This window comes from Carcharhinus amblyrhynchos, chromosome 20 (assembly GCF_965287045.1).
Source record: "Carcharhinus amblyrhynchos chromosome 20, sCarAmb.v2.hapA, whole genome shotgun sequence".
Classification (NCBI taxonomy): Eukaryota; Metazoa; Chordata; class Chondrichthyes; order Carcharhiniformes; family Carcharhinidae; genus Carcharhinus; species Carcharhinus amblyrhynchos.
This window is the reverse complement of record NC_137343.1, coordinates 12,323,324-12,335,451: the sequence shown is the minus strand read 5'-3', so window position 1 is coordinate 12,335,451 and position 12,128 is coordinate 12,323,324. Positions and strand designations below refer to the sequence as shown.

The 12,128-nt window shown below is 46.1% G+C and overlaps 1 protein-coding gene across 3 annotated transcripts in view; it reads left to right on the top strand.

Annotated features, from left to right (window-relative positions):
- Positions 1–12,128, top strand: part of LOC145355752 (unconventional myosin-XVIIIb-like) — a 344,749-nt gene that overhangs the window by 192,515 nt on the left and 140,106 nt on the right. For all 3 annotated transcript variants that reach the window (XM_080208083.1, XM_080208085.1, XM_080208084.1), the window contains 3 exons: positions 222–350; positions 550–693; positions 2,554–2,643. In XM_080208083.1, the coding sequence (XP_080064209.1) occupies positions 222–350; positions 550–693; positions 2,554–2,643 (363 nt within the window). The remainder of the gene's footprint in view (positions 1–221; positions 351–549; positions 694–2,553; positions 2,644–12,128) is intronic.

Sequence of the window (12,128 nt, the reverse complement as noted above, 5' to 3'; positions counted from 1 at the left end):
GCACAGGAACAGGCCATTCAGCCCAACTGGGCCCATGCTGTTACTGGAGCTCATCCCCATTGGCATCGCTCTCTGTCCCTTGACCTTACACGGGAAACCCGGGAGAACTGCGTTCAAGAAAGTAGCCCATTCCACCCGGGGAATCTGGTTCTCTGAAACTCAATAAATGAATGAAATGAAAGAACCAATTGCCTAACAGTCGGATGTGGATTGATTTCCAGGTTTTCTTCAAAGCTGGAGTTGTTTCCCGATTGGAGAAACAGCGCGAGAAGCTGATTAGCCGAAATTTGGTTTTGTTGCAAGCTGTGTGTCAGGGATTCCTGGGTCGGCAACAGTTCAAGAAGATGAAGGTAAAGCTCTCATGCCTCACACGTCAGTGATTATACACGGCCCACATCTGAAATGCTTATCTAAAGGCGAGGAAATGAAATGTAACTTTTCGGCACAATATAGAGACCTACCTCCATGGCATGTGCACTTTCTCTTTAAGGAAGGCCTATCTCTCCATGTTGAACGTGTTAACACTGGTGGCTTTCTCCCTTTCTCCAGACCCAGCGTTTAGCTGTTTGCTGTGTTCAGAAGAACATCAGGAAGTACTGGATGATCCGTCAGTGGCAGTGGTGGAAGCTGTTGTCCAGTATCCGGCCGATGCTTAACGTTAACTTTGTGGATGAAAATCTCCGCGTTAAAGAGGTGCGTTGGTGCTGAGCGACATCCCTTATCCCTAACTTTCTTGTTTGGCAAATGACTGTGCCTTGGATCACTTATTGGGATGCCAGAACGTTGGATGCTCTTACAGAGCAAGTCAGCTTCACAATTCAGGCGCTATCGTCAGAACTCTACTGCCTCGCCCGGCACCGAATCGGAAAATCCCTCCCGAGGCCAACAGACCTTCCCATTGTCCGTCTCTCACCCGCTCTGATTCCCGGGGCAGGCGGGGCAGTAGCATTCCGGTGTATGGGCAGGAATTTCCAGTCACGTTCGCCTGAAGTCCGAAACATCCCGTCTGAGGTCAATGGACTTTTGCATGGTCCGATCCCACTACGATTCACATGGCAGATGAGTTGGGAAAATTCCCTCCTATTAGGGGCAGTGGCTTGTCCTTCTACATGTTCACTGGGGCAATTTAGTAAACAGTAGCAGCAAAGTTATTGCTAGACCATATGACCAATGCTTGGAATTTGTGCTTTAGAATAGCAGAAAAAGCCTGTCCATTTCCTTGTTCAGTTAATAGAACTGTTTATTTTCTAGCTGAACCTATATAAAGAGGGAGCAATCCAATCAGAGGAAATTATTTCATTTTTCTACAATATCAGACTACCTCATGCACGTGTCAGAGGTTGAAGTTCCTTCCATATCTCACTCAGTCACCAGAACTGCCCAAACCATCTGAAAACCGTTTCACTAATTCTCTTACAAATGTCCAGGTCTTTCAGCCCAACAGGTTTCTGCTGCTGTTTATGGTCCATCCCTTACCCATCTTCATCTCACCCCATTAATATATCTTTCTCAGCTTGTCTCCTTCATGTGTTTATCCAGCATTCCCTCAAAGGCGTCTTCTCTATTTTCCTCGATACTCATACAATCTACAGTGCAGAAGGAGGCCATTTGGCCCACTGAGACTACACTGTCTACAATCCCACTCAGGTCCCATCCCCATAACCCCACATATTTACCCTCCTAATCCCCCTGACACCAAGAGGCAATTTATCATGGCAAATCAATCTAACCCACACATCTTTGGATAGAATAACTGCTTGGGTAGAATTTTATGGTTCTCCCGCTGAGGCATTTTTCGCTAAGGGGGGCTCGTAAAGCTCCCCAGGGGGCCTTGCCACCACCTTCTCACTCGCCCCCAGCCTGACCACGATTGTTGGCCACTTAAGGGTTTTTTCCTGTCCTGCATCAAGTTTGAGGCAAGTGGAAACTGTTGAAGGCCCAGGCAGGGAGGGAGAGTTGCCTCCAGCAAAGGCTTCCTTTCCACATTGGGTACCCGTTCCAAAGGTCTGCCTAACCCCCATGGTTGTTCCCTCCCTCACTGGCCTCTCCATCACAATTTCTAACCCTTCTCTGCACCCTCACTTCCCCCTCCCTGCTCTAAGATTCTCCACATTTACCCAATCAGGAGGTAGACCCCAGAGTCTGCTTGTAGTACCAGTCCTGGCCAATGCTGATTGGCCATTGTCAGTGTAGTTAACCAGCTGTACTCAGAGGCAGGAGCTGAGCAGGGCTGGAAATCCTGTCTCCCCCTCTCGTCCAATGGCTATAGGGCTGCCTTGATTGGTGGGGATGCATTCGCCACTGACCAAACAGGCGGTGGGGCAAAGAACTCCGCCATCTGGAAAATCCTGCCCCTCGTGTAAGTGAGTTCCACATTCCAGCCACTCTCCGGGTATTCGAAACTCTGTCACAAAGAGTTGACTATTTCTTCCAGTTGACCGGGTCTATCATCGTGGAGTCAACTAAAAGCCAAAGACATTGATCTTATCTGGCTCTCTCTTCAAAAAAGGATGTCCTTGTGTTCGCCCTAATATGATGTGTTTATGCAACTAGGAGGAGATTGGTGCACTGCACAACAAGTTGGAGAAATCCCATCGGGAACGCAATGAGGTCCAAGAAAACGCAGACCTACTTGAGACCAAGGCAAGTTTGCTTTTTTTATTAACGTTATGAAATTTCTACATTTTCTTGAGTTCTTCTTGGGCAGTGACACTTTTCTCACTCCAGCCCACACACTCTGATCTTTTCTCTTTCACTTTTGATTTTCGTAATGATTCACAAGGGTTAGCAGCACAGGCCAGGAATGGATGCTAACTTCACCATCCATATCGCTGTGATGGATCTGGAGTTGTGGAAAGTCTTAGGGTGGGGCGGGGGGTGGCGATCTTATCAAAAAAATTCTTAGAGTCGAAAGAGTGTGAAAATGAAAGATAATCACACTGTTTTTAAGGACGATTTAAAAATTGAATCTTACTCACTCTGCCAAGAAAAAGCAAGACCTGTTTCCTGCCAGCAAGGGGAGGGGGTGGGACCTAAATTCACCAAAAGCCGGCAACTTGCAGCAGAGGATGCAATTGTTCATGCTCAGGTTTTGATATTCTGTGCAACAGCACACAACACAGCTGAGATTTGTCTATCACTACCTCCCCCAGATAGTGCTGCCTTTGTAGCTGAACATGTTCCCCTCACCCCCAATATTGCAGAGCTCCAGTTGATTTCTTCCAACCCCTCCCCCACATGGATTGGCGGGTCACACTTGCAGCATTCCCCCCCCACCCCCATTTGCATTTGCAGAGTTTGCAATGTCCCCCCCACAATTGGCCTGCTTCCTCCAGGCTCCGTTCCTTCAAGTTGGTCCCTTAGCATTGCCCGGTGGCCGATGGGCATTGCTAATGTGCCCAATGGGCAGTGCCATGACCCCAGGCCGGCACAATCCCAGGGGCACCCCACTCCCCTGTCCCCCACCTCCCAAAGAGGGGTGGGGTCCTCAATGGCCTCCAGTCCCAGTGGTGAGGCTATCACAACAGGCCTTATTGATGGGGACCATATATGATTCTTATCTGTAAGAATATTCACTGGCAAGGCTGGAGAGGCAAATGAACCTGGCCAATAGTGTCCCAGGCTCACTTGTAATATTCTGTATAAAATAGAATTTTAATATTGAGATCAGCCTTGTGTCCTTTTTGAACGCGAGGCTGATCTCGTTGGATATCCAATGCCATTAAAATAGCGAGAGGCGAGAAATTAGGCCCGATTTCCATGCTCTCTCACCATCTTACAGCTCACCTCGCCCATTGGCCGGTGGGGCAAGCTAGTAATACCTCTCTCGAGATCCTTTTCTGGCTAATAAAATATTGGAACAAATGGACAGGTCAGTTGGGTTTTGAAATAGATGTGAGAGCTTTTGCCAAACTTGAAAGATTTGGGGTGTGGGCAGCACGGTGGCACAGTGGTTAGCACCGCTGCCTCACAGTGCCAGGGAATCGGGTTCAATTCTGGCCTTGGGTCACTGTCTGTGTGGAGCTTGCATGTTCTCCCCATGACAGTGTGGGTTTCCACCAGGTACTTCGGTTTCCACCCACAGACCAAAGATGTGCAGGTTAGTTGGATTGGCCATGATAAGTTGCCTCTTCATTGCAGGGGGATTAGCAGGGTAAATACAATTGGTTACAGAGATCAGGCCCAGGTGGGATTGTTGTTGGTACAGACTCAATGGGCTGAATTGCCTCCTTCTGCACTGTAGGATTCCAAGATTCTCAAACATGCAGGGGAACATTAAAAGCCATGTTATGTAAGTCAAATAGTTGAGTACCAATGTGATGGATCCTTTCATTTACAGATTGGTTACACTGATTTAAATGAAATAACTATAACAAACTGAAATAAAGCTCTTTACCAGCTTATGGGTGGGATTTTATGCCAGTGGGATTTTACTGCCGCACTGAAGCCAACAGACTTTTGAATTGCCCCTGGTGTGGTGAGGCTGTAAAACCCCACCCTGTATCTGGTCACCTGATCTGGTGTTTGCTCAGTCTGCCTTACAGGAGGAGCACACTTCACAGACAGAGGGGAATACAGAAGCAGATTCCACCTTCAGCTGACACTAGGGCACCAGTAGGCCAATGTGAGACAACATCCATATTAACATGCTCAAGTCACGTATGAGTCACTGAACCTAACATGGTATCTGATGCTGGCCTTAAACTTATAACAGGCTCTCCATTGAAGAAAGTGGGAATTCTGTCTGTCTGTAAACCAAATGGGAGATTGTCCACACTCCACGATGGAGATAGACCTTGAATTAACTTCAGTAGTGGGAAGCTGGTGGTATTATGGTGTTATCATTGGACAAGTAATGCAGAGGTCCAGACTAATGTTGATGGAATTTAAATAAAACCTGGATACAAAAGGCACTCAGTAATGCTAAGCCTGAAACAATCATTGATTGTTATTAAAAAGCCATCTGATTCACGAATATCCTTTAGGGAAAGAAATCTGCTGTCCGCTCTGACCTACAGGTGACTCCAGACCCACAGCAATGTGGTTGACTCTCAATCTTTTTGAAATGGCTGAGTGAGACACTCAGTTCAAGGGCAATTAGGGATGGGCAACAAATGGTCGACTTCCAATGACACCAATGTTCCATGGCAGAATACAACTAAGTTCAAAATTCTCCCTTTATTTGTCACACTTCTTATGAAGCAGAGGTGGATCCCCTGTCTGAGAAGTAACACCCAACCACTCAAAAGAGGGGATAGATTTAACAGCCCTGCATTGGAGTAAAAGCGTATGCTGGTCGAATTTAAAATTTATGTATTAATGTCACAGATCGGCTTACATTAACATTGCAATGAAGTTACTGTGAAAATCCCCTAGCCGTCACACTCCGGCATCTGTTTGGGTACATTGAGGGAGAATTTAGCACGGTCAATGCACCTAACCAGCATGTTTTTGACCTCATGGGAGGAAACTGGAGCACTCAGAGGAAACCCATGCAGACACGGGGAGAACGTGCAGACTCCGCACTGACAATAATCCAAACTGGGAATTGAACCCAGACTGGCGCTGTTTATAGTTCAAGGTCCTGACATCAGCAAAATTTGCCAGCAAGGTTGTTTACTTGTTTGAAGAACAGACAGTTGATGATAATTAGATTACAAACCAGTGTTTAAATGAAAGTTTAATAATGAACCTCCAGAGGCAAGATTGGAATTTAAAAAAAAATTCTGTATATTGAATAACTGTGTAAGCAGCCTCTGGAATGTCACAGAATCCCTACAGTGCAGAAGAAGGCCATTTGACCCATCGAGTCTGCACCTACCACAATCCCACCCAGACCCTATTCCCATAACTCTACATATTTAGCCTCCTGGTCCCCCTGACACCAGGGTCAATTTAGCTAATCAACATAACCCACACATCTTTGGACTGTGGGAGGAAACCAGACCACCCAGAGGAAACCCACACAGACACAGGGAGAATGTGCAAACTCCACACAGACAGCCATGTGAGGCCAGAATTGAACCCAGATCCCTGGTGCTGTGAGGCAGCAGTGCTAACCTCTGTGCCACTGTGCTTTCTGTCTGTGACTTAGAGCTGTATTGGAATGTTGTCCCTGTGATTGCTGTGTTAGAGAGTTGTGGCAGGACTTTGTTAGAGCTGTATTGCAGGAGGGTTCTCCTCCAGAGGTTTCTCTGGGGCAGTTCCCTCCATGTTTGAACCATGAATAAACTATTGTAACCTGTCCCTGGGCCTCCTGTGGTTAGTTGGAGAAGGCCCACCACAACAGGATCCCAGTGATGGTCCTGGCTGTTGAGTTTATTATCAGCTGTGTTTCAGAATATAGAGAGCTAAACTGTAAATGTGGAACCTGCAGGATCAGATACCCATTATTGATGCAGCAGGAAGCTGTATTGCAAGCAGAATCCTTAAATATTTTTAAGACTGAGATGGATAGATTCTTGGTAAGCAAGTGAATGAAAAGGTTATTGGGGGTAAGCAGGAATCTGGAGTTGAGATTACAGCCATGATCTTATGGAATGACAGAGAAGGCTTGGGGGGCTGAGTGGCTCACTCCATTTGTATGTTTGCGAGCACAGATTTGCAGACTGAGATTTTTTTGATTTCTGATTTGATTTGATTTATTATTGTCACATGTATTGGGACGCAGTAACAAAGTATTGTTTCTTGAACGCTATACAGCACGCTGTACCGTACATAGAGAAGGGAAGAAGAGATTGCAGAATGTAGTGTTACAGGTATAGCTAGGGTGTAGAGAAAAATCAACTTCATGTGAGGTTGGTCCATTCAGAAGTCTGATGGCAGCAGGGAAGAAGTGGTTCTTGAGTTGGTTGGTACGTGATCACAGACTTTTGTATCTTTATCCTGATGGAAGAAGGTGGAAGAGAGAATGTCAGGGTTTGTGGATCCTTAATTATGCTGGCTGCTTTGCCGAGGCGGTGGGAAATGTAGACAGAGTCAATGGATGGGAGGCTTGTTTGTGCGGTGAATTGGGCTTCGTTCACTACCCTTTATAGTTTTTTTGCTGTCTTGGTTGGAGCAGGAGCCATACCAATATATCCAGAAAGGTTTGCAGGAGTTATGAGAAACAGGAGGGAAAAGGGGGGGGGAATGAATTAACGGGATGTCTGATTTACGTCAAACTTTCCAGTTCAAGCAAGCCCTTTCCGACCCAAATTTAAACCATCACAGGGCAAGTTTTTGCTGTTCCTGTCTCTCGCAGCTCGGTGCCTGACTTTGAAATTTCCAGTAGCAATCTTTTTAGTGGTCTCCTAGCGCAGTGCTGGCCATTGGACCACAGTGCAGACACACAAAAAGAAATAATCATCACTTCATTTAAAAATATGAATTATTGAACAGGGCTTGCTCCCGGTGGCATCAAAGAGGTGTCCATATTGATTTGAAATGTGAACTTACTCTAAAGGATCTATCCTCCAGTAGTGCTTTATCTTGTGTAACTCAATATGTGATGTCTGATCCTGGGAGCTGTAAGGAACCTGCGTGGAATTTATAAATAAGTTTGGGGAATATTAATTGTTGCAGTGGGACGATAAAGTTTCACTCAAATCACTCAAGTTGCCAAAAATCCAAACAAAACAACTTTAAAACTAACTCCTGTCAACAGAAGTACCAGAATAATGAGGTGACAAGATCCCAAGAATTTACTTTTAAACAGCAAGCTATAAATTCGACCTTGGCTGTGTTACAGTTCTTGTTGATTTTAATGAGTATTGTGCACATTTCTGGTGAAGGTATCGGTTTGAATTAAGGAAAGGAAGCGAGGTGTTTTGACTCAGGAGGGAGGCGGTGGTGGGGGAGAAGGAAAGGCCGGTGGACGTTACCGCAAGCTGCAGATATGATCATTTTTCCGAACACGCTCCTCGATTTCCGCAGAATTGGCTCCCGCGGATTCCCTCTGGTGTTCATGTTGCTGCTGCTCCACTGTTGCTACCTGCCAACTACTGATGAATCATTGACCGTAGGACATGTTTCATCAGACCAGGGACATTAGAAACAAGCACAGACAAAAAAAAAATCTCCATCCACCAGGCCAGCTCTCCTTTAACTGCTCGTTGACACAATTAACAAGCCCGGCTGATTCTTAACCCTGCTCTCCCCTGTAGAAATTAAACAGCTAATTAAAATGGTCCGTGGCTCCAAAAGTGGAGTGATCGAGCTCACCTTCCTGATACGGTTTGCGATCTTAATCAAAAGCCAGAAGGGTTCCTCATTAAAGTGTTTTTTGGGTTGGGTTCGTGTCGCAGAATACCAACAGTACAGAAGAAGGCCATTCGGCCCATCGGCACAGACAACAATCCCACCCAGGCCCCATCCCCATAATCCCGCATATTTACCCTGCTAATCTCCCTGACACTAAGGGGCAATTTAGCACGGACAATCCACCCAACCTGCACATCTTTGGACTGTGGGAGGAAGCTGGAGCACCCAGAGGAAACCCACGCAGACACCGGGAGAATGTGTAGACTCCACACAGACAGTGACCCAAGCCAGGAATCGAACCCAAGTCCCTGGCGCTGTGAGGTAGCAGTGCTAACCACAGTGCCACCGTGCCTAACCACTGTACCACAGTGTCCTCAGGGACCCGACTGCTATTTTAACCAGTATGTGCTCGGGGGCAATAGGGTGACTGCCACCCTCAGACCAATATAGCAGGAAAAGCTTCCCAGCAGGCCTGGATAATGAATACTGCTGTCACGGGCTCTACAAGCTGATTGTTGGCTCCACCGGTCTGGGATCCCCACCTCCCTGTGACTGCATGGCTCTTCCAGCTCTGTCCGAACCACTTATCTGATTATGGTTGTGACATGGGCGGATACAGAGGTGATTCACCAGGATGCTGCCTGGGATGGAGCGTTTGAGCGATGAGAAGAGATAGGATGGGCTTGGATTGTTTTCTTTAGAGCAGAGAAGGCTGAGCGAAGGTATGATTGAGGTGTATAAGACTGTGAGGGGTACTGGCAGTGTGAGTAGGGAGCAGCTGTCCCCTTGGTTGAGGGGGCAATCACAAGGGGGCATAGTTTTAAGGTAAGAAGCAGGAGATTCAGAGGGGATTTGAGCAAAAAGATTTTTTCACTCAGGGCAGTGGGAACCTGGAATACACTGCCTAAGATAGTGAAAGCAGGGAACCTTATAACCTTTAAAAAATATTTGGATGAGCACTTTAAACATGATAACATTCAAGGAAATGCTTCAAGTGCTGGGAAATGGGATTAGTGTGACTTTCATGATTTGATCTGATTTATTATTGTCATGGGTATTGGGATACATTGAAAAGTATTGTTTCTTGTGCACAGTACAGACAAAGCATACTGTTCATAGAGCACATAGGAGAGAAGAAAAGGAGAGGGTGCAGAAAGTAGTGTTACAGTCATAGCTAGGGTATAGAGAAAGATCAACTTAATATACGGTAGGTCCATTCGAAAGTCTAATGACAGCAGGGAAGAAGCTGTACTTGACTCTGTTGTTACGTGATCTCAGACTTTTGTATCTTTTTCCTGATGGAAGAAGATGAAAGAGTGCATGTCTGGGGTGGGTGGAGTCCTTGGTTATGTTGGCTGCTTTTCTGAGGCAGTGGGAAGTGCAGATGGAGTCAGTGGATGGGAGGCTGGTTTGCGTGATAGTTTGGGTTATATTTACAACCCTTTGTAGTTCCTTGCGGTCTTGATCAGAGTAGGAGCCATACCAAGCTGTGATACACCCAGATAGGACCCGTTTTCTGATTCATCTGTAAAAAATTGGTGACAGTCGTAGTGGATATGCTGAATTTCCTGTAGTTATTGTTCATGCAGACTTGATGGGCTGAAGGGCCTTTTCTGTGCTGTATGACTCTATGGCTGGAATTTTACCACCCTGCCTGCTACAAAGCGAGCGAGGGGTAGACTATGGAAAGGTCTGTTGACCTTGGGTGGGGATTTCACGGTTTTGGGATGGACGAGGCCATAAAATCCCACCCTATGATGGAAACCCCTGTTGTTGGGTTCATGGGAGAGACTGACTGGCCAGATTAAAACCTCCCAGACCTATTGCACCTGTAGCGGTGGTTTGCTATCCACCGCTCTCCGGCACCGCAGCGCACACCTGACCCCAACCCACTGCTTTCCCCCCCTTCCCTCTTCCCCACACCAACCAACTTTCAGTTAGAATGGTGTCTGAAAGGCAGGGAAAACTTGGGAAGTAAGTTTGGCCACACCAAGAGCAAGGCTTTTTTTTGCCTTAGGGCTTCAAAACCATCGTGATTCCCCCATTTTCCCTGAAACCTCTTTTCAAAAGCTATACTTGATATCGGTTTATTAATTAATGATTTGCCTCCTTTTTGTTCCTTGTGATTTAGTTGTTTATCAATGCAATGAAAACCCTTGTCAGCAATCCAACTTCGATTCACTAAAATGTAACAAAATCGAGCTTTGGGGTATATTAGATCAATGCACAGTATATTTTGTAGAGTTGAATGTATTCACTGCATGGAAGGATGCCTGTGCTGCTGGAGGGGATATATAGTGCATACGATCATCTTCTGTTTGTGCATCAACTTCTTCATAATCCCACAGGCCAACCATAAATGAGGGAGGCCATTCTGATCTTCTTACTTTAGCCATCCACACTGACATTTTCTTTTCCTCTTTTATGGAATGTGGGCAATGCCAGGCCAGCATTTATTATCCATTCCTAATTGCCCTTGAGAAGGTAGTAGTGAACTTCCTTCTTCAACCACTGCACTTCCTGAGGTGTGGGTACACCCGCAGTGTTGTTACGGAGGGAGTTCCAGGATTTTGACCCAGCGACAGCAAAGGAACAATGATATATTTCCAAGTCAGGATGGTGAGTGACCTAGAGGAGAACCTCTCGGTGAGAGTGTTCCCAAGCATCTGCTGTTCTTGTCCTTCTAAATGGCAGTGATCGTGGGTTTGGAAGGTGCTGCCTAAGGAAACTTGGTGCACCGTGTAAATGGCACAGCTGCCATGGTATGCCAATAGTAGAAGGAATGGGTATTTGTGGATGGGATGCAAGTCAAGCGGGCTGTTTTGTCCTGGATGGTGTCAAACCTCTTGAGTGTTGCCAGAGCTGCACCTATCCAGGCAACTGGAAAGTATTCCATCGCAATCCTGACTTGTGCTTTGTAACTAGTGGAAAGCTTTTGGGAGTCAAGAGGTGAGTTATTCGCCTCATAATTTCAAGCCTCTGACCTGATCTTATAGCCACAGTATTTATATGGCTGGACCAATTCATTTTCTGGTCAATGGTAACCCCCAGGATTTGAATAGTGGGGGCTTCAGTGATGGTAATGCCATTGAATTTCAAGGGGAGATGGTTAGATTCTCTCTTGCTGGAGATGGTCATTGCCTGGCACTTGTGTGGCATGAATGTTACTTGTCACTTGTCAGCCTGGATATTATCCAGGTCTTGCTACATTTGGACATGGGTTGCTTCAGTATCTGAGGAGTCGTGAATGGTGCTGAACATTGTGCAGTCATCAGTGAACATCCCTACTTCTGACCTTATGATGGAAGGAAGATCATTAATGAAACAGCTGAAAATGGTTGGGCCTCAAACACGACCCTAGGGAACTCTTGCAGTGATGTCATGGAGCTGAGATGATTGACATCCAACAACATCAACCATCTTCTTTTGTGCTGGTATCACTCCAATCAACAGGACGTTTTCCCCCTGATTTCCATCGACTCTAGTTTGGCTCTGGCTCCTTGTTGCCACACTTGGTCAAATGCTGCCTTGATGTCAAGGACAGTCACTCTCATCTCTCTTCTGGACTTCAACTCTTTTATCCATGTTTGAACCAAGGCTGTAATGAGGTCAGGAACTGAGTGACCCCGGCGGAATCCGTGTCAATGAGCAAGTTATTGCTAAGCAATTTGATCCTGTTGTTGATGACATCTTCCATCACTTCACCAATTGGTTTTTAATGTTTGCAGATGTGAAGTTCTTGCAAAGGAAACAGTTCCATTCGGCCAGAAACATTTGGAATTACAATTGCGCGAGTTGTTAAGTATGGATTGTTGATTGTTTACTCTTGTCTTCTGAGCAAGCTCCCTCTGGTGGTACCTGTGTGTATGGTAGCCTCAAGTGGACAA